At 38.4% G+C, this 27,168-nt stretch overlaps 1 protein-coding gene and 2 pseudogenes across 1 annotated transcript; all 3 read left to right on the forward strand.

Annotated features, from left to right (window-relative positions):
* Nucleotides 1-7,220: 7,220 nt before the first annotated feature.
* On the forward strand, nucleotides 7,221-9,254 carry LOC118804858 (annotated as a pseudogene).
* A 4,880-nt stretch (nucleotides 9,255-14,134) lies between these two features.
* LOC118804859 lies at nucleotides 14,135-15,956 on the forward strand (annotated as a pseudogene).
* A 6,626-nt stretch (nucleotides 15,957-22,582) lies between these two features.
* On the forward strand, nucleotides 22,583-24,416 carry LOC118804860 (perforin-1-like). The gene is made up of 2 exons (XM_036565479.1): nucleotides 22,583-23,115; nucleotides 23,222-24,416. The coding sequence occupies exons 1-2, from the start codon at nucleotides 22,583-22,585 to the stop codon at nucleotides 24,414-24,416; spliced, it is 1,728 nt and encodes a 575-aa protein (XP_036421372.1).
* The last annotated feature ends 2,752 nt before the right edge of the window (nucleotides 24,417-27,168 follow it).

Genomic DNA, 27,168 nt, shown 5'->3' on the forward strand with positions numbered 1-27,168 from the left:
ATGTCTGCCTTTCAACTTGCACTTTGGGTCAAATAAAGCATTCACAAAGACAAATTTTTAAATATTTGAAATTTTCTTTTTCATGAAAGTTGATTATTTATATGTACAGTTTAAAACATGTAAACACAGGGTACATCTTTTTTTAGCAATTACATTCCATTACATTCCTCTAGAGAACTTGTCAAATGAATAAATTTGCCTGCTTTGACACAGCTAATTCAGCAGATTAGCGACAGCATACATTCAGCAGAGAGAACAAAATATTGTGGCGTCTTGCCACTGCTTGCTCTGCTGTAGAGTGCTGAAGGCATGGCCATGCAAAGTGGACATGCGAAGAGGCTCTCTGGAGTCACCACACTTCTGTAAAAGATACATTTACTGTTGTTAATGCTGTGGATGTTGGTTAAAATGTATGATATGTATCACATAGTTCTGTGTTGGGCTGCGGGTTAGTTAGTGTGGGTCTGTGTGTTAGAAATTTGGCAGGAAGAGCGTGGAGACCGGATCTTAAGATTCCACACAGGAACAAGCACAGCTTGGTCATCAGTCTGTCAGCAGCCATATTTGGGGGCGGACCTTATATACACTGAGAACTGTGGGGGAGTCAGTTCGAGGAGGGGCAAGGAGGAAGATGAAGGTGAAAGACTGAATGGGAGGAAGAAGAGGAGGATTAGGAGCGAGTAAGGGGGGATAAAGATGAGAATATAAAAGGAGTTGTAGGGTGTAGAGATAAGGGGGGTGATGGTCATCCCCTTACGGTCATGAGATGAAAGTTTGTTTCAGTACAAACGAAGGAGTGAGGTGATAATGTGAGTGTGACAGTTATCACTTCTCTGCTAAGGGCGGGTGACGATTATCACTTTTCTGCAACAAAAGGCCTGTTGCTAAAACTCTACAATAAACATGGTTAAGAGCATAAAATAAACATAAAAGGGTAAATAACATATACTGAGAATATTTTCTTTCAGTGATTACCATAAAGTGAAAGTGTATTCATTAGCACTTTTCATTAGCATACTTTTGGTATGTTTATTTGTTTTGACTATGTAATATTTTGAACTGACAAACAGAAGCAAAGATACACCAAAAAAAAAGGAAAAAAAACATGAATGAATGTAAAATGGACTGGAGGCAGAGCCAGCAGTAAAACAGTTGGCCCAGGCCCCGCCCTTTAGGAGGTCACAGACATGATCAATAACTGCAGCTTCCAACTCCATTAGCTAAAAGTATAGTGACCATCAAAATGAGCTGGTAAGAGCTGGATGAACAACTTGGACAAGCTAGTTAGAGCTGGAAGACCAACTTGGCAAACCTGGTAGGAGCTGGTAGACCAAGTTAATTCAGCGAGTTAGAGCTGGTTGATCTTCATGACCAACTGGTGACAACTGGTAGACCAGACTGATTCAGCTGATTAGACTCAGAAGACCAGTTTGGCGAGATCATCAGAACTGGCCAGCTGATGGGATCAACAGAGTTAGCTGGACAACTTGAGTACAGCCAACTTGAGCCAACAGCCAAGATGAAAAAGAGCCTGTGGTTCACATAAGCTCCCCCCTACCACTAATAACAGGATTTGGAAAGTCAAATCAGCATTTCTGTAATCAAGGGGAGAATTGAGGATTCAGAGTATCCTCACAAAAACCTAACATGCAAAAAATTATCCTGTTAATGTACATTTCAATTTACTATGTGGCTACAGTAAACCAGAATAGCCACAACATTATTATTTAAAAACACTGACATATTGTAATGTTTTGTATAGTATAATTCAAACTGTAATATCTGTCTTCTTTTTTACAACAAATTGACTAATTTTATATGGTTATATAGTCAGAGAGCTTCATGTTTCAATATGATCAATATAATAATGAACTGTTTTTATGAATTTTAATTATTTACACAATGAACTGTGATACAAAAACCTATATAGCAATTTTGACAAATACAGTCATGGCCGAAATTGTTGGCACCCCTCAAATTTTTCCAGAAAAGGAAGTATTTCTCCCAGAAAATTATTGCAATTACACGTTTTGTTATACACGTTTATTTCCTTTGTGTGTACTGGAACAACACAAAAAAACGAAAAAAAAAGGCCAAAAATGATATAATTTCAAGCAAAACTCCGGACAAAATTATTGGCACCTTTTCAAAATTGTGGGTAAACAACTTTGTTTCAAGCATGTGATGCTCGTTCAAACTCACCTGTGGCAAGTAACAGGTGTGGGCAATATAAAAATCACACCTGAAACCAGATAAAAAGGAGAGAAGTTGACTCAATCTTTGTGTGTCTATGTGTGTCACACTAAGCATGGAGAACAGAAAGAGGAGAAGAGAACTGTCTGAGGACTTGAGAACCAAAATTGTGTAAAAATATCAACAATCTCAAGGTTACAAGTCCATCTCCAGAGATCTTGATTTTCCTTAGTCCATGGTGCGCAACATAATCAAGAAGTTTACAACCCATGGCACTGTAGCTAATCTCCCTGGACGTGGACAGAAGAGAAAAATTGATGAAAGGTTTCAACACAAGATAGTCTGGGTGGTGGATAAGCAGCTCCAATCAAGTTCCAAAGAAATTCAAGCTGTCCTGCAGGCTCATGGTGCATCAGTGTCAGCACGAACTATCCGTTGACATTTGAATGAAATGAAATGCTATGGCAGGAGACCCAGGAGGACCCAAATGTACGTGAGTAAGCCAAAATCCTTCTGGGAAAATGTCTTGTGGACAGATGAGACCAAGATAGAGCTTTTTGGTAAAGCACATCATTCTACCATTTAACGAAAACGGAATGAGGCCTACAAAGAAAAGAACACGGTACCTAAAGATGTTTTGGGGTTGTTTTGCTGCCTCTGGCACTGGGTGCCTTGACTGTGTGCAAGACATCATGAAATCTGAAGATTACCAAAGGATTTTGGGTCGCAATGTAGGGCCTAGTGTCAGAAAGCTGAGTTTGCGTCCTAGGTCAAGGGTCTTCCAGCAGGACAATGACGCCAAACATACTTCAAAAAGCACCCAGAAATGGATGGAAACAAAGTGCTGGAGAGTTCTGAAGTGGCCAGCAATGAGTCCGGGTCCCATTGAACACCTGTGTAGAGATCTTAAAATTGCTGTTGGGAGAAGGCACACTTCAAATATGAGAGACCTGGAGCAGTTTGCAAAAGATGAGTGGTCCAAAATTCCAGTTGAGAGGTATAAGAAGCTTGTTGATGGTTATAGGAAGCGATTGATTTCAGTCATTTTTTCCAAAGGGTGTGCAACGAAATATTAAGTTGAGGGTGCCAATAATTTTGTCCGGCCCATTTTTGCAGTTTTGTGTGAAATTATATCATTTTTGGCTTTTTTTCCCGTTTTTTGTGTTGTTCCAATACATACAAAGGAAATAAACGTGTATAACAAAACGTGTAATTGCAATCATTTTCTGGGAGAAAAAAATTTCAGAGGTGCCAACATTTTCGGCCATGACTGTGTAGTACTGAGCCCTTTCATACAAAATTTGCATTCATACAAAATTTGAACAAGAGCTCAGAATCTAAGCAGACAGAATCGAAGTCACAATCATATTGCTTATTGTGGAAAAGTAGTTTACAGTGGCATGACAGATGCTGGCTTTTTAACTTTACACTGGCAACAATCTGGATAGTCCTTTTCTTCTTTGGCCCAGAGAACACAACATCCATTACTTCCATAAACCAGGTAAAAAGCTGGCTTGTCACACCACAACACACAATACATTTCCACTGTGTATCAGTACAATTCAGATGAGCTTGAGCCCAGAGAAGTGGACAGCATTTCTGGACATAGTTGATATATGACTCGCACTGTGCATAGTACAGTTTGCCTTCATGGATGCAGCGACAAACGGTGCTTACTGACACTTGTCAAAGTACTCCTGAATCCATGTGGTGATATCCATCACAGACACATTTATAGTGCCATGCTGTCTGAGGGGTCAAAGGTCACAAGCATTCTGTTGTAGTTTTTGGCCTTGCTTTTTGCACACAGAGATTATTAAGAATTCCCTGAATGTTTTGATAATATTATGCACCTTTGAGGGTCAAATACCTAAATCTTTGCAATTGCTCACTGAGGAACATTGTTCCTAAAATGCCGGATTAAATGCTGATACATATTTTGGTAAAGAGCATCAACACCGTCCTTCCTCTTAAAGCACTCTGTCTTTCCTGCATACTCCTTTTATACCTGAACATGACACTATTATCTGTTTAGGATTTTTTTTAACACTTCACAAAGTTCCTAGTCTTAAATTGCTCGTGTCCCAAAGATCAGATTTGAGCATGGCGAAGGTTTTATGTTGATACAACTTGTTTTTAGTAATATCTGAGATGGAATTTCAATGGCTAAAAACTGAAAATTGACTATATTCCAAAAACACATGTGAAAACAAATGTGAATCCAAAAGGCTCTTATGAAATAACTGGATGAAACTAAATAAAAAGCTTTCAGAATTGCTCTCAGTAATAACAATTTAAACATGAAAACGCAACTAAATATCTGAGTAGTACAACTGCTGCATCATGCCAACTCATGCACTCATAGTCCAGTGGTCTTCATTTGCTAGCTAAACTGAAAACTCACTGGGCAAGAAAACACAAGAGACTGTAAAACAGAAACTGGTCTTTCTGAATCTTCAATACTTCTGTTCTATTGTCCTTCAACAAAATAATCACAAAGGAGCTCAGTTTGCAGTCTGTTTGGCTCAATTCACAGCTTTAATCTCCAGTAGATGTGTTGGATTCGTGAACAAATCAGTCTTTTGAACTGACTCTTTTCAGTGAATCAGTCAAACAAACTCAAAAGCCCAACTGACTCAATCTTTTCTTGTACCAATTTTAATGTGTATGTCTGTGTTCTCTGCTGATAAATTCTAATAAAAATCAAATAGCAATCGTTCACACTTTAATCTTGTAAAATCCCAACAAAAATACCACATATTAGGAACTTCCTTATTGAATTTGTGCATATTTTCTCCCAAGCCACAAGTTCGCAAATATGTTCAACTCAACGCAACTCACTCACTCAGTTTAAATGAGCCATTTTCTACCATGTTCAACTGAAAATGGTCAAAAGCGTCGATCTCACAGACACTGTGGCCTGAATTTACTCTGACAGATAAAAGGAACATGCGAACGTAGGATGGTCCAGTCATTTCTGAACTTCAGTTGTATGTTACACTACAATTACAAAAGTATTGGGACACCCCTCCTTGTTATTGAGTTCAGGTGTTTCATCCACACCCATTGCTAACAGGCGGATAACATTAAGCACAAGCTTGCAATCTCGATAGAGAAATTCTTGTAGTAGAATGGGTCATACTTATGAACTCAGTGACTTTAAACATAGCACTGTAATAGGATGCCACCTCTGCCACAAGTCCGTTTATGAAATTTCTGTCCTGCTAGATCTGTCCCTGTCAACTGTAAGTGCTACTATGATGCAATGGAAGCAACTAGGAGCAACAACAGCTCAGCCATGAAGCAGTAGACCACTCTTGTGGGGCCACCAAGTGCTGAAGAGCACAGTGCCTATACTCTGTTCAATAACTCACTACAGAGTTTGTCCCTGGAAGCAACGTCAATCAAAGAACTGCACATTAGGAGCTTCACAACATGAGTCTCCATGGCCCAGCAGCTACACACAAGTCTAAGGTCAAATGCACAATGCCAAGCATTGGATGGAGTGGTGTAAAGCATGCTGCCACTGGACTCTGGAGCAGTGGAAACGTATTCTGTGGAGTGACGAATCACACTTCTCTATCTGGCAGTCTGATGGACAAGTCTGGGTTTGGCGAGTGCCAGGAGAACGTTACCTGCCTGACTGCACTGTGCCAACTGTAAAGTTTGGTGGAAGAGGAATAATGCTAAGGGGTTGTTTTCAGGGGTTGGCTTAGAACCCTTAGTTCCAGTGAAGGGAAATCTTAATGCTTCAGAACCAAGACATTTTGGACAGCTGTATGCTTCTAACTTTGTGGGTTTGGGGAAGGTTCTTATCTGTTTCAGTATGACTGAGCACCAGTGCACAAAGCAAGGTCCATAAAAGCCTGGCTAGGTGAGTTTGGTGTGGAAGAACTTGACTGGCCCTCACAGAGCCCTGAGCTCAACCCCAGCGAACACCTTCGGGATGAACCAGAACAAAGATTGCGAGCCAGGCCCTCTCGTCCAACATCAGTGTCTGACCTTACAAATGCTCTTCTAGATGGAAGGGCAAGAAATCCCACAGAAACACTTCAAACTCTTGTAGAAAACTTCCCAGAAGAGTGGAAGCTGTTTTAGCTGCACAAGGGGACCAACTCCATACTAATGCCTATGGATTGGCATAAAAGCTCCTGTAGGTGTAATGTGTTGGTGTCCCAATATTTTAGTCCATATTGTGTGTTAGCACCAAGCTAAGCATTAGCATTTAAGCTCTTGCATAAACACAGATATCTGCTGCTTTGAAAAGACATTTAGGTATGCTTAAGAACCAATTTAATATTTACAGAATATTTAACCAAATATAGAAAGCTTGGGAGATCCCTGTGTCTATGTCTGTGTCTGCCCTGCGATGGACTGGCAATCTGTCCAGGGTGTTTCCTGCCTTCCGCCCAATGACTGCTGGGATGACTGCCGCCGCAACTCAGAAGGATAAGCGGCTTTGTGTGTGTGTGTGTGTGTGTGTGTGTGTGTGAGAAAGCTAATATGCATCACTACTGAAAAGGAAGAGGCCCAAAATGCAGTACAAAACTCATGAAAGCTTAGGGGATTGTTGATGTTTTTTTTTGTTTTGTTTTGTTTTTTTGCAAGGTACCTTTCTGCTGGCTCTGGAAAAAGAGAACATGTAAAGGAACATCTAAGAACCAAGCCAAAAAAGATCTTGGGCCTTTTGCTGAAAAGTGCATAAAGACTTTCTTTGACAGAACAAGGACAATTTTTAACAGTCAGGTGAGGAAAAAAGCAAATTGTAAGAAGTGTTGGTGAGTTAAACTGATTTCAGGTACTTGTCAGATATATTACTTTTTTAAGAAAGTTTTTACATTGGGCTCCTTTAAGTCATCATGATGCATTGTCTATTTGTCACTGGTTGAAGAACCGATGAATAGCAGTTTAGGTACCTGATCAAAGATACCTATATAAATATAACACAGTAAGCTCCTCCTTCTTCCTCTAGTATTTCATTTGTTATATGTGGTTTGGCATGCCTCACATCTCAAAGTCATCTCAGATACAGATGAGACACAAGTAAGTTCTGATGGGACTCACTAGAAGAAGTACATTTGTACACTGTATACTAATACTTGAGCGCTATGTGTATATATACTGTGAGCTGCTTCATAGACCAAAAATAGTTTGCTGTATATAATAGGGTTTTTTCCCCATTGATTATTTAAGAAATGACTAAATGATTTTTTCTATTATCTCACAGAATGGGGTGGATGTGTCGTTACCTTGTCAGCTGTTGGATGTGGTGTTCTCTTCTCTCCATGGTGAATAATGAAGAACTACTGGAACTGGGCGATCCAGAAGACTGCTACAATGCTCACTTTGTTCCCGGCTACAACCTTGGTGGAGAGGGCTTTGACGTTGTGAAGATGGAGTGAAAAGGGTCTTATGTCATCGACATGGAAAAGTGGGACATTGGGAACGGAAGCTGCAAAATGTACAGGAACCCATACCTGAACAAGGAAAAGCAGAAGATACCTGCTGCGGTGGTGTTCTGGAGAACACTCCCAAAGTGTTCAATGAAGGTTTCCAGCAAGATTTATGACTCGAGTGAAGCTCTTGTGAATGATTCTACTTCGTCAATCTCAAACAACTGGAGAACTGGACTCAATGTGATGTTTAAGGGTTCAGGTTCATCAGGAGGCACTCATTCCCGTGAAGCAAAGTTCGGTATGAAGAAGTCAAAGGAGGACAATTTCAGTTTCACCAAGCATGTCGTCAAATGTAGCTTTTACAGGTGAGCCATTCTGTTGTGAAATCATTTTATATGGTATCATAGATAAATAATGTTTCATAGGTTTGACTGTGTACAAATTATACATATGAATGGCCTCTAAATTCTTTCACAGCTACAAAATAGCATCTTCACCCTCACTGCATAACGAGTTTCTTCAGGCTCTGCAGTCTCTTCCCAAAGAATATGATTCACACTCCTATCAAAGCATAATCAACATGTTTGGCACGCACTTTACCACAGGAGTGGAGTTAGGTGGGAAGATGAAAGCAGTAACAGCCATCAGAACCTGTAAAGCAGCATTAAGTGGACTTTCAGATACAGCAGTGAAAGACTGTTTGGATGTGGAAGCATCAGGCACACACAATGGTGTTACTTTGAGTACAGAGTTCAAACACTGTCAAGACCTAAAGAAGAAAATGAGTACAGATGAAAAATTCAGCTCAATGTTTAATGACAGACAGACAGAGATTGTAGGAGGGAACATCAATGGTGAGGATCTCCTTTTCTCCAGAACCTCGCATCCAAATTCTTTAAAACAGTGGCTGGATTCCCTGAAGACTATCCCAGATGTGGTGACATACACTCTTCAACCCCTACATTCAGTGCTGAACAATAACCACCCTGCCAGGAAGGGACTAAAGAAGGCAGTAGAAAATTACATCCGTGAAAATGCCTTGAAAAAAGTTTGCTCCGGGTCCTGTAAGATAGGGCATCAGAATAATGCAAGAGACCCCTGTGCCTGTGTTTGTGAAAGAAGTCAAAATATACTGTCCAATTGCTGTCCTGCTGAAAAAGGTCTAGCCACACTGAAGGTTTTCAACCTCCGTGCCAAAGATTTATATGGAGACCACTGGACTGAAACAGATGGTTCTGTAGAGGTCTGGTATGGCGACACGGTCAGACGCACTGCAGTAATTACAGATAATAACAATCCCAGTTGGAGAGAATCATTTGAGTTTGGTCCTGTCAAGTTGTCCTTCAGCAAAAACTCTCTTTTAAAGTATATGATAAAGACACTTACTGGAACAGTGACCTTCTTGGAGAGTGCTCCTTTGACCTGAGAAGTGGACAAGTTACTGACACATGTTACTTCCAGTATGGCACCTTCTTTTTCTCCTATACTGTAAAATGTGCTCCTAGTCTGCAGGGTCCAAAGTGTGCAGACTACAGTGCTTCTCCGATGGACACTCATCTGGCCAAGATATTCCACTCCAGAAACGGCATTCTGGCTAAAGATATGTGGAAGCTCCAGGCGGCCCAGAATTACTCCAATAATCTCTATTTCAAGGGTTATAAATAGTAATACAAATTATATGCAGCAATTATGATGCTAAACAGCTTAAACTAAAAACTTCTGTTTAAACTGAAAAAAAAGGATATTAGTTATTTTCATATTTTAACCACTGCTTGCTGAATGTCTGCCTTTTAATTTGCACTTTGGGTTAAATAAAGCATTCACAAAGACAAATTTTGAAATATGAGTTTTCTTTTTCAAAAAAAGTTAATTACTTGTACAGTTTAAAACATGTAAACACAGGGTACATCTGTTTTTTAGCAATTACATTCCATTACATTCCTCTAGAGAACTTGTCAAATTAATAAACTTGCCTACTTTGACGCAGCTAATTCAGCAGATTAGTGACAGCATAGAGTTGGCAGAGAGAACAAAATACTGTGGTGTCCTGCAACTGGTTGTGCTGCTGTAGAGTGCCGAAGGCATGGCCTTCTATAATCAAGAGAAGAATGAGAAGAATCCATGATCCAGGGTGTTACTGTAGCAAATATAGCTTGCTCAAAGTTAAAAAAATAAAGTAGAGCTCAAACACCAGGATTGGCAGAAAAAAGCAAAGATTCTTTTATTAAAGATTAAGGCTTTACAACAGGGCTGCAGCTGACCAACCCACAAAACCCATAACTTTTATACTTATCTCTGGGCAAGGAGGGGTCATTGCCTGACTTTTCCTTTCCCCTTTCAAAAATTTTAATCTCTTTTTATTTTTATACCATTATCTTCAAATCACATGCTATTATGACTGCACTAAATACTAGTATTTACAAATCTTCCATTAGAATTATATTGTTTATTACTCATGCTGATGTCACTATTTTTTTCTTATCAAAATTCGTCCATCATTTCCAAACAGAGAAATAACATTTAAAAAAAACAGTCACAGGCCAAGGCCACAATCAGGCATTGGCTTTTGAACTTAATTTACTTTAATTTATTACCCTAATTCTTCAAAGACATTCTTAATATTATGTGATTACAACTGAGTCTCTCTACTTATGCACTTCTTCAGGCCATAGCCTTTAAAGAGGCCCTTAGCACACACTAAAGCAATATGTAGCATACTCAGGGTCACACAGGCACACAGAGAGAGAGCCATATAGCATAAAATGATAAATTCTAATCAAATCGTCTATTATTTTAGTAAAACTGAAATCTTTTACATTATTAAGAACAATCTAGCAAAAATTGAGCTGTACATTAATAGGACTATTATTTACACTTAAATTAACTGTATGTAGCTACAACAAACCAAAAATATATTATTATTCAACAACACTGACGTGTTATAATATGTATAGTGTAATTCAAACTGTAACATTTCTCTTCTCTCTCTTTGTTTACAACCCAAAAATAGTTATTTAATTATTTTCATATAGTTGTCAGAGAGCATGATATTTAAATATGCTCAATATAACAGTTCTCAACTTTTATATTGAATTTTACCTATTGATAAACATAGAATTGAGCCCTGAGCACTCACACAAAGACTGAACAACAAGTGTTCATAATCTAGTTTGAGAAGTAAACTGATTGATTTAAAGGTCACTTCTTGTGGAAAAGTCAGTTACACAGATGTTCAAACAGTACAAACAGTAGTCTTTCACAGTTTAATCTCATAAACGCATAACACAAAAAAACACGTATTAGAACCACTAGAGCCGGTTTAATGGAGCCTGGCCACTTTCTGTTTCTCCTGACTGGTTGGCATTACTGCTATTGAGTGAAGCAGTTTGCACTCACAACATGATGAATGAAATCATTCTCCTATATATGCAAAATGTTATGCATCGAAAAAAAAAAAAAAAAATTCTGCCACCACAAGCGGCAGCATTCTGCAGACCGCAGCGGTAAGTGAAACGAGCTGTGAAGCGTTCGATTTTGCCAACTTTTGCCTTTGACTGCAGCGGTGAAATAAACCAGATCTTGACTTTTTTGGGGAGCCCTGAACGCCAAATATCTTATTGCTGAATTACAGACAAACCCAGCATTATACAACAAAAATAAAAGAGTACAGAGCAACCTCCTGCCTTTCTCCACTTGAAGCAATCTACGCTGATAAAGTTCTCTAAGAATCGCCCATTTTCGCCGGCACCACAGTCACTGGGGCAACATTTGCATGATTTTATGCTGCTGTGGCCATATACCACTATGTTGTGCTAAATGACGTTTTTTTTTTCAACATAAACATATTAACGCAGCATGAGTGTTTTATGGCAGTTAAAAATCGTAGCTCAGCCCTAATTATATGACTATAGTCTTCAGCAGTAATTATATGTGTATTTTGCACTCTCTGCTCAATTGGAGTGCCATCATTCATATTTATTAGTGAAAACACAGAGCTTTAAGGTGTGATTCTCTACCTGACCGGTTTTATTTTGTGCATAATAGCATTCTCAGCCTGTAAGTGCTACATTCACAGATACATGAACAAAGCTGGGCAAAATATAGGCTTAATCTCAAATGGCATCCTACTCCCTATGCAGTGTGCATTACATAGGTCATTATATAACAGCATCTACCCACAAACAATGCATTATATGCAGCGTTCACTAGTCGTTATGCTTTATTAACAGGCTGTAGTTGGCCACAGCTACATCATACATAAGAATTCTGCCTAACAATTTGCTCTAAGCCTCGCTACATCTTGCTTTATCAGCTGTGTCACACTAACTCGGTGCTTTCTAATCTAACAGAACACAGCTCCGGAAAGCCCCGCCTTCACAATACAAGTCTTTTTAAAAACCCAGCGATAAATGCTGTAGAACACTTTACCAAAAGGTAACCTGCACACATTAGTGAACATGCCATTTATATTCAGTCATAGTTGCACATCCTAGCTAACAGTTAACGCACACGATGCACTATTTGTGCCACACATTCTATAGGAAGTATGAAGCCATTTGAGATTAAGCCACAGACATGCTGTCATGCTAAACCAAATGATAGTAACATTGAGCAGGTTTTTGTCTGTATCTCTCGTTTCCCTGCGCTCTAACTTAAATGTTTTTCCCCAAAGAAACTTAACACTAAGTAATATTAAACTAGAAAAAGAATGAGACTAATTAATGTCTTCAGGCTTTGTCAAACGCTTCCATGTAAGTCCAAAATGAGTTAATATGAAGCATTTCAGCACAACTACAGTTTGTAAATGCTTAAGCAACTTCATATAGAAGAATGCTTTCGTTTCCTGAACGCAGTACGGAATTAAATATTTCAACACTGCTGTTATGTTTCAAGCGCTTTTGAACTCTGATTATACGATTTTATGACAGTGCCTCATGTACACTCAAGAGGTCAGGGAGCGTGAACCGCTTCATTTAGCCAATGAGCTGCTCAGCTCACCAGCCAATCAGCACTAAGTATCAACAATGCCAACCAAACAGCTCTCAGTAGCAGTAATGCTAACTAATCGGCACTCAGTAGCAGTAATGCCACCCAATCACTACTCAGTACAAATACACAGGAAAGGATTTTTTGGTGGCTTTTTAGTGAAATGCATCCTTCTGCTTTCCAAAATTAAAGGAAAGTTCTGGACAAGTGGTTAGAAAATATTTTAACTTTTCTTTTTAAGCCATTTAAGTCTTTTCACATCTTTTCATCAAGGACTCACTTGCAGGCACCCTCTGGTGTTTTGCAGTCATGTTTTTGATATAAAGGGAGAAATACGAAGTGGTAAGGATCCCCTTGAACCAGCTGTGCTGCTACTGATCTGGCTCCTTTGCCGGATTTGCACCATGCCTGTGAATCACTGTCACGCATGTGTAGAGAACATTACAGTCTGTACCACATACTGGCAAGCATTTTATGTCAGTTTACTGCAGGGTTAGTTAAGCTGTAACAAAACCGGCATATTCTTCAGTAGTAATTATGTGTCTATTATTTCTCATGTTCAGTGTAACTCACTTGGTGGAACTGTGCCAGTTTCTGCCATTTTTAACTAAAAATGAAAAGAAAACTCAAAAGAGCCAATCCCATAGACACTGTGGCCTTATGAATTCACTCTAGCAGATAACAGAAACGTAGGACAGTCCAGTCATTTCATTAACTTCAGCTGTATATTAGCTTCAAGCTAGCACATCAGCAAAGGCATTTAAGCTCTGGCTTAAACATAGATATTGGATGCTTTGACAACACATTCAGGTATTGTATGCTTAGCAACCAATTTTATATTCATTAAATATTTAATGAAATACAGAAAGCATGTTTTTCTTATTTTATTTATTTCTTTACTGATTTTGTAATTACATGTCAAGAAGAAAACATGCAAAGAATCTTTAAGATCTTAGGCTTTTTGGTAAAAGTGCAAAAAGACCCTGAATGCTTATAAATATTTTCTTTGACAGAAAAAGGAAGATTTTAGCAGTCTAGCAAGAAAAAGCTAAAAAAGTAAATAAATAAAAAGCAAACTGTAAAAATTGTGGCGAGACTAAATAATTCCTAACTTTCTTCAGGTACTTTTCAGATATATTATTTTAATTAAGAACATATTTTACATTGGGCTCCTTTAAGATAAGTCATCATGAAACTGCATCATCTTTTGGTCACTGGTTGAACCACCAAAAATAAATCAAGATAGAATCTGTGGCTAATCAAAGATATCTAAATAAGGCCAACAGAATAAGTCCCTCCCCTTTCCACTAGTGTTGAACGTGAGACATGTTTTGGCATGACTCACATCTCAGAGTTTTTGCAGATACAGATGCAAGACACATGTAAGTTGCGATGAAACTGAAATAATTACATATTATTGTAAGCATTACATATTAATGCTGTATGTTGTATATATACAGTGACTGTACTACAGAACACAAAGAGTTTGCTGTTTTTGATAGGTTTCTTCCCATTGATTATTTAAGAAATGACAATGTTTTTTTCTATTGTCTCACAGAATGGGGTGGATGTGTCTTTATCTTGTCAGCTGTTGGATGTGGTGTTCTCTTCTCTCCATGGTGAATAATGAAGAACTACTGGAACTGGGCGATCCAGAAGACTGCAAGAATGCTCACTTTGTTCCTGGCTACAACCTTGGTGGAGAGGGCTTTGACGTTGTGAAGATGGAGCGAAAAGGGTCTTATGTCATCGACATGGAAAAGTGGAACATTGGGAACGGCAGCTGCAAAATGTACAGTAACCCATATCTGAAGAACGCAAAGCAGAAGACACCTGCTGCGGTGGTATCTTGGAGAACACTCCCAAAGTGTTCAATGAAGGCTTCCAGCAAGATTTATGACTCGAGTGAAGCTCTTGTGAACGATTCTACTTCGTCAATCTCAAACAACTGGAAAATTGGACTCGATGTGATGTTTAAGGGTTCGGTTTCGGTGGGAGGCACTCATTCCCGTGAAGCACAGTTCGGTATGAAGAAATCAAAGGAGGACAATTTCAGTTTCACCAAGCATGTTGTCAAATGTAGCTTTTACAGGTGAGCCATTCTTTTGTGAAATCATTTTAAATGGTATAATAAAAAATAATATTTGTGTACAAATAATAAATATGAATACCTTCAAAATTCCTTTACAGATACAAAATAGTGTCTTCACCCCCACTCCATCATGAGTTCCTTCAGGCTCTGCAGTCTCTTCCCAAACAATATGATTCACACTCCTATCAACGCATAATTGACATGTTTGGCACGCACTTTACCACAGGAGTGGAGTTAGGTGGGAAGATGAAAGGAGTAACAGCCATCAGAACCTGTAAAGCAGCATTAAGTGGACTCTCAGACACAGCAGTCAAAGACTGTTTGGATGTGGAAGCGTCAGGCACATACAAGAGTGCCACTTTGAGTGCAGAGTCCAAACACTGTCGAGCCCTAAAAAAGAAAATGAGTACAGATGAAAAATTCAGCTCAATGTTTAATGACAGACAGACAGAGATTATAGGAGGGAACATCAATGGTGAGGATCTCCTTTTCTCCAGTAACTCTCATCCAAATGCTTTAAAACAGTGGCTGGATTCCCTGAAGACCATCCCAGATGTGGTGACATACACTCTTCAACCCCTACATTCAGTGCTGAACAATAACCACCCTGCCAGGAAGGGACTAAAGAAGGCAGTAGAAAATTATATCCGTGAAAATGCCTTGAAAAAAGTTTGCTCCGGGTCCTGTAAGATAGGGCATCAGAATAATGCAAGAGATTGCTGTGCCTGTGTTTGTGAACAAAGTCAAAATATACTGTCCAATTGCTGTCCTGCTGAAAAAGGTCTAGCCACACTGAAGGTTTTCAACCTCCACGGCAAAGATTTATATGGGGACCGCTGGACTGAAACAGATGGTTCTGTAGAGGTCACGTATGGTAACACAATCAGACGCACTGCAGTAATTACAGATAATAACAATCCCAGTTGGAGTGAATCATTTGAGTTTGGTCCTGTCAAGCTGTCCATCAGCAAAAAACTCTCTTTTAAAGTATATGATGCAGATTCTTACTGGAACAGTGACCTTCTTGGAGAGTGCTCCTTTGACCTGAGAAGTGGACAAGTTACGGACACATGCTACTTCCAGTATGGCACCTTCTTTTTCTCCTATATTGTAGAATGTGCTCCTAGTCTGCAGGGTCCAAAGTGTGCAGATTACAGTGCTTCTCCAATGGACACTCATCTGGCCAAGATATTCCACTCCAGAAACGGCATTCTGGCTAAAGATATGTGGAAGCTCCAGACACAGCCCAGAATTACTCCAATAACCTCTATTTCAAGGGTTATAAATAGTAATACAAATCATATGCAGCAGTTATGATGCTAAACAGCTTAGCTTATTTGGCTTGTTTTACAAATCAAGAATATCTGTATAAATGTAACAAAAAAGGATATTACTTGGTTTCATATTTTAACCATTGCCTGCTGAATGTCTGATAGCCTTGAAAGTTGCACTTTGGTTTAATTAAAGCATTCACAAAGACAGACCTGAGTGAGTTTTCTTCTTCAAAAAAGGTTAAGTCTTTACACTGACTGGCCACCTCACACCTCCACTCTATTAGACACACCTACCTTCTTAGTCCTCCTTGTACATGTAAAGTCAGAGACGATAGCTCATCTGTTGCTACTGAGTTTGTGTTGATCATCCTCAAGTCCTTCATCAATGGCCATAGGATGCTGCCCACAGAAAGCTGTTGGCTGGTTGGTTTTGGTTGGTGGACTATGCTCAGTCCAGCAGTGACACTGAGGTGTTTAAAAACTCCAGCACTTCTGTGTTTGATCCACTCTCACCAGTGCCACACACACTAACACACCATCAGCACGTCAGTGTCACTGCAATGCTGAGAATGACCCAAATAATACCTGCTCTGAGATGGTCCTGTGGGGGTCCTGACTGTAAAAGAACAGGCTAACAAAGTACGCAGAGAAACAGATGAACTACAGTCTGTAATTGTAGAACTAGAAAGTGCTCCTATAAGGCAAGTGGACCTGATAAAATGGACAATGAGTGCAGATACAAGGTAGGTGTACTAAAAAGTGAGAGCCAGATGGAAGCACAGATATGAGGTTTCCCTAAGATGTCAGCACTGACCTCAGGCACCAAACCTAAGTGAGAGCAGCAGGACGACAGCACCAACATGAACGTATATGTCTGCACCTTTTATATAGCGGGAAAACTAATCACAGAAGGCTTGACTAAACAAGTAGCCTAGACTTGAATCTGACATTGTGTCTGAGCCCCAAACTTGACTGGAAGGTTATTCCAAAAAGCTCCACCCTCTGCTGTAGCTAGAAACAGAACAACCTTAGGAAAAAAAAGAGGTCCAAAATCCAATTTGCAGTGTATAAGTGTTAGAACCCAACATTTTGTCTAGGGCACTGTGGGATCAGTACCATATGGCACAAAAACACTGAACTGACGATAATGCACGAATCAAACTGACGAATCAAACTGTGGAAAGCATCAAAGTAAAGAACAAAACAAAACTTATCATACTTGCCTACTCTGAAACCAAAAGTACTTAAAGTACTTTATTACAAAATGAAACAAAACTAACTACATTAACCCCTAACCCCACTGGCCCATAATCGAAACTACATGGGACAGTGCCTGCCCTCTGACCTAGGGAACTAGACAGAGTAGAATCCTAAATGGTGCAAAGGTAAAGGCGCGCCCCTCTTACCTGTTTGAAACCTCAGGTGGTACATACAATCAAGCAGCTCTTGTAAACTGAGTTGTGAGTGTGCTGTTGGAGATTCTTCCAACAGAAGCGAACCCCTACACAAGAAACCAAGTCTCCTGTGACCATAATTTGGGAGTGTGCTGATGAATCTTCCAATTAAATCACACCCCCAACACAAAAGCTGTAATCCCTTGTAAAACAGAGTGAAAAGTGTGCAGGTGAAACACCAAACCAAAGTACTTTTTCAACGGAATATGTGTTTTAATGATTCACTGAATTTTAACCCCTTAAGACACTCTTATAACTACAGACCTTTAGCTTAACAAAATAATCTCATGGTAATTACCAAATAATTTATAGTCGTTATTGAAAGAATATAATTAATAACAGAATAACAAACCTTCAATTTAATTAATTAACATTATTTTTACTTTTATTTCCATGCCCCTATGTTTTGGCAAGGACAGAAGCACCACTGATGAAAGGCTCAGCTCTTATAATTTTAATATGACAATAGCTCCCCCTTTTGGAGTGAGTGAGCGGAACATCTACATTTCAGGAAAATGCAAACCAGTTTGTTTAAGAAGTTGTTTTATCTATAGATTTATCTGTGGACTGTGAACTGAAGCAAAACTGTAAAGCCATCCTGGCTACTTTGTAAATTATTCACTATGACATGCTGCTCAGGTGGGGACTGTTCAGCTTGGCATAGCGATCAATGTCTGTCTGTTGATTTATTGTCTGCTTTTAATTCCTTTTAATGCTTTGCACAGATGGTTTAAATCATCCAGAGTCTCCTGACACTACAAGGCCTTCTTATATATTCTGTTATTCTGTTAATCAGGGATATCCCACAGGAATGGACAGATGCAAACATACTGCCTAATCCTAAAAAAAGGACTGTCCAGGACAGTCTGTCTTAAGGGGTTAAATGACTTGAGACCTATAGCTCTGACTCACTTTGTGAAGAAAGTCATCAAAAAGAGATCATCAAAGAATTACACTGTCGATATTTCCAAAGACCAGCTGAACAGGAGGATGGATGAGGCCAACTTTTCTTTTGGATACTGGAACAAACATCAAGAGACTCCTAAATCACAAACTGACTTTTGATATTCGTTTAATATGCTGCTTATTAACATTTAAGAAAAACACATCATTAAGTAATAATATGTATTTGTATGTACTGCACACTCGCCAAGGATGTGTTCTCTCACCTGTTATTTAGTTTATACACAGATAATTAATTGACCAAATAATTTTGTTATGTTTGTTGGGAATACAGTTGCTTACAGAATCTTCATAGTTTTTCAAGTAGTGTGACGGTTCTTATCTGTTTTTTATTTGTTGGTTTAATTCTTTGACTTGTTTAAACAAGAAACATCTGTTAAGGCTCGAATGCACAAGCTCCAAAATAATTGGAGTCTGTCTCTCTGATGTGATCAATAATCAATAAATCTAGTCGATAATGAACAGAAATAAATAAAACCAATAGATATAATAGAAGGTTTGGGTTATTATATGGGACTGATCTCATGTTTTGGGCTTTTGAATAGGCCACCATTTGAGGTCTCCAGAAGTAAAAACAAATGTTTACTTTTGTATCATCTGATGTAAATGTGTTTAATATTAGCTCACATGCCTTTGATGCTAAATGCTATTTGAGAAAGGTTTTACTAATCTATATTCAAAATCTACCTGTGACTGGGGATTCCCCTGCTTGCCTCCAGAGGTCACTCTCACCCAGTACTAATCAATTTCTACTCACCTGTAGCTCATCTCAGCTGATTAGATGCTTCTTTTCAAGCCTTGCTACACTGTTTGTCTTTACAAAGTCTTGTTGGAATTAATATATAATTCTGAGTGTTATATTGGTTTCTCCGCTTGCCAGGTTTCGGACCTTTTCTCATGTTTGCCCTCAATTCTGGGCTGTGTTTAGGTTTTTATTTGCCTCGTACTTTGTAAAAATCCACCTGCCAGCAATCTTGGCTTTCTAGATGTGCATGATCTTGAATTGCCAGCAAACCCACACCTGGATGCTCTGTCAAACTGTCTGTCAAACTGTTACGCTGCCCGCAATACTGGCCCAAAGAGACTCAACATGCTACCAAATGAACTGACAACTCAGAGAAACACAGTGTCAGATAAGTGTGAAAAACAGTCCAGCTTTGCTTACAGGGACGACATTAGCACAGTGTCTCAAAGTAAGGATTAGAGTTAGTTAGTGTACTCTTTACTACATCGACAGCAGCGCTTCAGATCCATCAGACAAACTCTGTACCACCACATTTTAGAGAAGTCCACTACCAAGCTATACACCACAGTTCTTGCTTGTGCAAACCCACTAGTACTGTTTTGACCTCTTTCAACCTCTCCACTCATTCTTTCTGATAAACTCCTTGGTGAAGTGGGCAGTTTGTGGACTGTTAACAGGGCCGCCAACTTTCACGTTCTCACGCTAAGCCTCTATACTTGCTACTTGACATTTTTATGCCTCTCCTAAAAGACATGCCGACTGAATCGGAGCACTCACGAAGCTCCCAACTACTGACACCGTTCCAGTGCTCGCTGTTTAAAAAAGCCTGGACCAGCAAAGGTGGTCTTCAGTGTTCTTGGAAATGCACGTGAAGTTAAGGATGCTTACTCTAGCACTGAACACTACAGCTTGTGCAAAATGCAAGAGCAAGAACACTGACACATACTAGAAAATTAGATTATATCAGACCAGTTTTAGCTTCACAACACTGGTTGCCTATTTCTTTCACACTAGACCATTCAATTGTACTGGTATAGCAACTTCACACATTTTTGAATGTCTGCTAAACTATGCTTAAAATCACACTTTAAAATCATCCAGTCTTGCCGTCTCCATACTCCACATATGACAACTAAAAAGATCAACCTTTCATTCTAGAACACATTATCGATAAACATTTTTCAGGATTCTGAAAAACATAAAAAACATATCTAAAAACATATTTCTTCACTTTAGAATTTAACTAGCTTTTATTATTTTTCTCATTTTTTCTGGCACAATACACTATTTTGATTGTTGTCCTTTTATTGTAATTTTAATTCAAATTATTGTCATTATAATAATTATTTTTTCTTTTTTATCTCGCAGTTTTTATTTGATACGTTTTATGTGCCTATTTTTAGTTCATTTTTAGACTATGTTTTGTTTTTTATATTACATTGTAAAACACTTTGTGTTGCATTTTCATGTATGAGTGGTGCTGTATCAAACAAAAAAGAAACAACAATAACAACAATGACAACTGTTATTATTACTATTATTATTATTATTATTATTATTATCATCATCATCATTATTATTATTACAAAGCTGGTCTTGGAGGGCTACCTTCCAATGACTAGCTGCCACACCTGCACCAGCAATTTACCCTCTTCAGACATCCTTGATTGAAGAGATCAGAGGCATTAGTTCTAGGTAAGGAGGGGGGCACATTAGACATAGGTTATAGCTGAACTCTAAAAGAAAGTAGATCTCCAGGAAGAGGGTTGGTGATTACTGCTATAGAAAAAAACACTTTTAGTTCCTTAATGAACTTTTAATGACAAAACCATTTTTGTGAGTGTGAAAACCTCTGTTATGTGTAAAGAACCAAAACATAAATTAAAACACTTACATTTTTATGAAACCTTTACAATGTGGGAAGGTTCTTTAAATCTTTGCAAGGTTCACAATTACAAACATCTGTTTCAAACATGGTTCTTTAGGCAACCAAAAGCAGTTCTTTTATGGCACATTTTCATTATATAACAGCTTCTACACACAAACAGCGCATTGTTTGTCAGAATAAAATCTACAGTTAATCAGTCAAAGCTGCATAGCAACCTATCTGACATTTAGTGCACTCTTTTGGTGGTCCCTGATATGACCTTTACCACATACTCTATGGGGCATAAGAAGCTATTCAGTCACACACATGTTCTCATGCTATATCAACATGATAGTAACATTGAGCAGGTTTTAGTCCGTATTCCTTGCGTCTACCTGTGCTACAACCTGAATGTCATTACCCAAACATGTTTTTTCCTAGTTTAATATTAAGGAAAGAGAATGAGATTGCTGGTTTTAACATTAAATACCTCAAGCTAATCTGCTAATACTACACTGTAAAGAGATGGAATCGGGCAGAGGGTGCAGATTGGGTAGCAACAACCTCTATGGGTTTGTGCAGATTTTGTCCCTACAATATGTAGCTTGCAGCTTCCTGGTATGTGTTTCTACCACATATGACCACTAAGGGCTCCCTGCTAAACATCACTGATTCTCATGTTCAGCATAACTTACTCAACGTAACTCACTGGCATTTAAGCTCTGGCTTCAGGACAGACATTTGAAGCTTCAAAAACACATTCAGGTAAGCCCAAAAACCTGTTTTATTTTTCTAAATATAGAATGCTCTGGAGATCCCAGGAACTCCTTTTTTCTACTGTTACATGTACGTACTGAAAATTACAAAAAAAGAAAGTTACCCTGCATCACTAGTGAAAAAGAAGAGAAAGCACTATGGTGCTACTATTTTAATCAAAATGCAATATAAAACTCACGCAATCTTCAGGAAATGCTCATTTTTCATTTGTAATTTTTGTAAGATACATTTCAGTTGGCTCTGGAGAAGGAAAACATGCAAAGGATTTTTAAAGATCTCAAAACTTTTGGTTAAAAGTGCAAAAAGTCCTTGAATGTTTATAAATACATTCCTTGATAGAAGAAGGAAAATTTTAGCAGTTTAGTGAGAAGAGCTTAAAAAACATATACTATTGTACTTAAAAAAAAATTTAACTTTACACTGGGTTCCTTCAAGATTCAGTCATCATGAAAATGTATCATCCTGTGGTCACTGGTTGAATAATCAAAAAAATGAGGACAAAATCTGATGAATGACAGTTTATTTAGCTAACCAATGATATCTTTGGTTAGATATATTAAGCCAACAGAGTAAGTTCCTCCCTCTGCCACTAGTATTTAACATTTGACTTGTGGTTTGGCATGACTCACATCTCAGAATTATCTCAGATATAGATAAGACACAAGTAGGTTGTGATGGAACTTACTGAAATATTTACATCTGAACTGAATTTTATCACTTTGTTTTATATATACTGTCACTGCACTAGAGACCACAAAGAGTTGCTGCTTTTAATAAGTTGATTCCTATTGGATATTTAAGAAATGATTAATGATTTTTTCTATTACTTTACAGAATGGGGTGGATCTGTTGTTACATTGTCAGCTGTTGGATTTGGTGTTCCCTTTTCTCTTTGGTCAAGGGTGAAGAACAACCAGAACTGGGTGATCCAGAGGACTGCAAGAATGCTCACTTTGTTCCTGGCTACAACCTTGGTGGAGAGGGCTTTGACGTTGTGAAGATGGAGCGAAAAGGGTCTTATGTCATTGACATGGAAAAGTGGGACATTGGGAACGGCAGCTGCAAAACATACAGGAACCCATATCTGAAGAACGCAAAGCAGAAGACCCCTGCTGCTGTGGAGGACTGGAGAACACTCCCAAAGTGTTCAATGAAGGTTTCCAGCAAGATTTATGACTCGAGTGAAGCTCTTGTGAACGATTCTACTTCGTCAATCTCAAACAACTGGAAAATTGGACTCAATGTGATGGTTAAGGGTTCGGGTTCATTAGGAGGCACTCATTCCCGTGAAGCACAGTTCAGCATGAAGAAGTCAAAGAAGGACAATTTTAGCTTCACCAAGCATGTCGTCAAATGTAGCTTTTACAGGTGAGCCATTCTGTTGTGAAATCATTTTGAATGGTATAATAAATAAATAATTGTTGCATAGGTTTGACTGTGTACAAATCATAAATATGAATACTTTCCCCTACAGATACAAAATAGCATCTTCACCCCCACTCCATCATGAGTTCCTTCAGGCTCTGCAGTCTCTTCCCAAAGAATATGATTCACACTCCTATCAAAGCATAATCGACATGTTTGGCACGCACTTTACCACAGGAGTGGACTTAGGTGGGAAGATGAAAGCAGTAACAGCCATCAGAACCTGCAAGGCAGCAATAAACGGATTTTCGGGCACAGCAGTCAAAGACTGTTTGGATGTGGAAGCATCAGGCACACACAAGAGTGCTACTTTGAGGGCAGAATTCAAACACTGTCAAGAACTAAAGAAGAAAATGAACACAGATGAAAAATTCAGCTCAATGTTTAATGAACGAGAGAGCGAGATTATAGGAGGGAACTTGATAAACAATGATGAGGATCTCCTTTTCTCCAGAACCTCGCATCACAATGCTCTAAAACAGTGGCTGGATTCCCTGAAGACTATCCCAGATGTGGTGACATACACGCTTCAACCCCTACATTCAGTGCTGGACAATAACCACCCTGCCAGAGAGGGACTGAAGAAGGCAGTAGAAAATTATATCCTTGAAAACGCATTAAAAAAACTTTGTTCAGAGACTTGTAAGATAGGGCATCACAAGAATGCGAGAGATCGTTGTGCCTGTGTTTGTAAACCAAATCAAAATATACTGTCCAATTGCTGTCCTGCTGAAAAAGGTCTAGCCACACTGAAGGTTTTCAACCTTCACGCCAAAGGTTTGTATGGAGACCACTGGACTGAAACAGATGGCTCTGTAGAGGTCAGGTACGGTGACATGGACAGGCGCACTGCAATAATTACAAATAATATAAATCCCTGCTGGAAAGAATCATTTGAGTTTGGTCCTGTCAAGCTGTCCATCGGCAAAAAACTCTCTTTCAAAGTATATGATCAAGACACTTACTGGAACAGTGAGCTTCTTGGAGAGTGCTCCTTTGACCTGAGAAGTGGACAAGTTACTGACACATGTTGCTTCAAGAATGGCACCTTCTCTTTCTCCTATATTGTAAAATGTGCTCCTAGTCTACAGGGTCCAAAGTGTGCAGATTACAGTCCTTTTCCGATGGACACCCATCTGGCCACAATTTTCCACTCCAGAAACGGCATTCTGGCTAAAGATATGTGGAAGCTCCAGGCAGCCCACAATTACTCCAATAACCCATATTTCAAGGGTTATTTTTAGCAATACAAATATTATGCAGCATTTAGAATACTAAGCAGCTTTCCTCATATGGCTTGTTTCACAGATCAAAACCTTCTTTTAAAATGAAAAAAGGTATAATAAATGGTTTCATATTTAATTTTGACTGCCTTGCAAGTTGCACTTTAGTTTAATTAAAGCATTTACAGAGAAAGACCTGAGTGAATTTTTGTTTTTCAAATAAAGTTAAATTAATTACTCATATCCACCAGTCTAAAAACATGTAGACACAGGCTACACCTTTTATTTTAGCAATTACATTCCTTAGCTCCTAATTTGCCAAAATGACCCCTGGCTGTGAATGAACAAATAAATACATTTGTCTACATTTGAAAACTGTTAAATGATTAGTGAAGGCATACAGAGGGTACAAAGAACTAAACACAAACATGTTTTTGTTTAGGACGTACTTCAAGGAGCCCAGAGACTCCATCAAAACAAGAGCAGAAAGAGACTGACAAATGAGAAAATGTCCATGAAAAAGTAAAAAATGGAGGACAAGGATAGTTCTGATAATAGGAATCAGAAAACAAAATGTTGCCATAGAATGGTAGGTCTAGCAATAATAATCAAGAAGAATAAAAGTTAAGTAATGCCAGTGGTCATTTATCAGTGTCAATAATTAATATTCAATTCAAATTCATTTGTATAGCACTTCTTTCAACAGGTGTTTTCACAAAGCAGCTTTACAGAAATCCAGGTCCAAGCCCCAAATGAGCAAGCCAGGGGTGACAGTGGCAAGACAACTCCCTAAAAGCAGGAGGAAGAAACCTTTAGAAGAACCAGGACTCAAAAGGAGAACCCATTATTGATAGCAAAATAATAACACAACAACAGTAATATGAATACAGAATAAGATTTAACAATTAACATACAACAGTGAATCTAGAAAAAAGAAATGAGCCTGTTATTGCATAGGAGTATTCATATTAACAAATAGTAAGTTCTGTTTGGGGTGACTACACACAATATGAAGAATTTATATAGAGAACACAGTGACTCCGGCAGGCCGAGCTGTTACATCTTACCTAAAAAGTGAGAGCCACAAGGAAGCACAGACATGAGAGCTCCCTAAAATGTCAGCACTCCTTCATTCCACCATCAACAAACCTGAGTGAGAGCGATTCACGATTCTTTATGTCCATGAACTTCCAAGCCTCCACCTTTTATATGACAGGTAAACTAATCACCAAAGTCTTGATTAAACAAGTAGCTTAGATTTGAAATCTGTCACTGTGTCTGAGCGCAGAACATTGACCGGAGGGTTATTCCAAATAACCTGGCATGAAATAGTTTGCTCTGTAAAAGCAGAATGCTTCTATTTAATAGTTCACAGAATTTTAACCCCTCAAGTCACTCTCATAATTAAAGATCTTTATGTTATCAAACTAGCTGCAGGGTAATTACAACATAAATTATAGTACTTATGGAAATTGATTAATAACTAAATAACAAGCTTTCAATATAAGGGACATGTATGTATTTTTTTTTTACTTTGACTATCATGCCACTACATTTTGGGAGAAACAGGAATGTCACTGATGAGAAGCTCAGCTCTTATAAAACACTAAAATTGTATTTTGATGTAATAATAGCGCCCCCTGTTGTAGTAAGTGATTCACAAGTCAGTCCATGACATCAAAAAATCTACATTTCAGGGAAGTGCAAACAGTTTTGTTCAAGAAGTTGTTTTATCTGTATATTTATCTGTGGGTTTATCTGTAACAAAAATATTTCAGCTTAGCTCATCTGTAAAGTCAACCTGGCTACTTTGTTAATTATTCATTATGCCATGCTGCTCATATGGAGACTGTTCGACCTCTGTAAAGCTGGCCCCCATGTGGTTAGAAATGGAATAAAAATACTACTATTCATTTGTGCCTCATTTGTGCTGGTTTGTGCCATAGGAATCATCGTTTGTGCTGGCAGTGTTCTCGAGAAATTAAACATTATGTTTTATTACCTGTGACATCACTCAGTCACCCAACCAACGTCTAAATCGCACAAAAATGGTCTCATTCATTTGTGCTACATTTGGGCTGTTAAAAGAAACATTAGTACTATTTTAATTCTTAAGTTATAAGCCACAATGTTGCATTTGTGCTGGTTTGTGCTGTTAAAAGAAATGTTTGTGCTGTTGCATTTACCAACTTGTAGGCTGAAAATTTTTTTTTTTAATAAGTAAAGTCACTCAGACCCCCATCAACGTCCAAATTGCACCACAACGGTCTCCTCCATTTGTGCTCCATTTGTGCTCTTTTGTGCCATTATAAGAAGTGTTTGTGCTATTGTATTGATCAAGTTATAGGCTAAAAAATTAGTTACATATACATATAGTTACATATACAAACATTACAGACGTGCTATGAGTCCTTCATGGTTTAATATTTTTTACAGATTACATTAATGTTTTATTCCTTAAACTATGTATAATCTCACAAAAACCTTCATTTGTTTTGAAAATGTTTTTATATAGCAGTGTAGTTATTTTTTATCATAGCTTTTAGTCAGCTTTTACTCAATGCAATTATGAAGCTGAATAATTAAAGCTGAAAAAGCCAGATAACTGCTGTGATCAGGGACAGTGGCTTCTCAGGAGGCAAAAAAGCACCTTTCTCAGATCTTCAGCATCAACCAGTGTCATTCGTGTAGTAATTAACGTCATTGCTCAAAAACTGTTTATCCAATAACATAAGAATTAAAAGAGCACAAATACTTCTTTTAATGGCACAAA

Source organism: Colossoma macropomum, unplaced genomic scaffold (assembly GCF_904425465.1).
Source record: "Colossoma macropomum unplaced genomic scaffold, Colossoma_macropomum, whole genome shotgun sequence".
In the NCBI taxonomy this organism is placed as follows: Eukaryota; Metazoa; Chordata; class Actinopteri; order Characiformes; family Serrasalmidae; genus Colossoma; species Colossoma macropomum.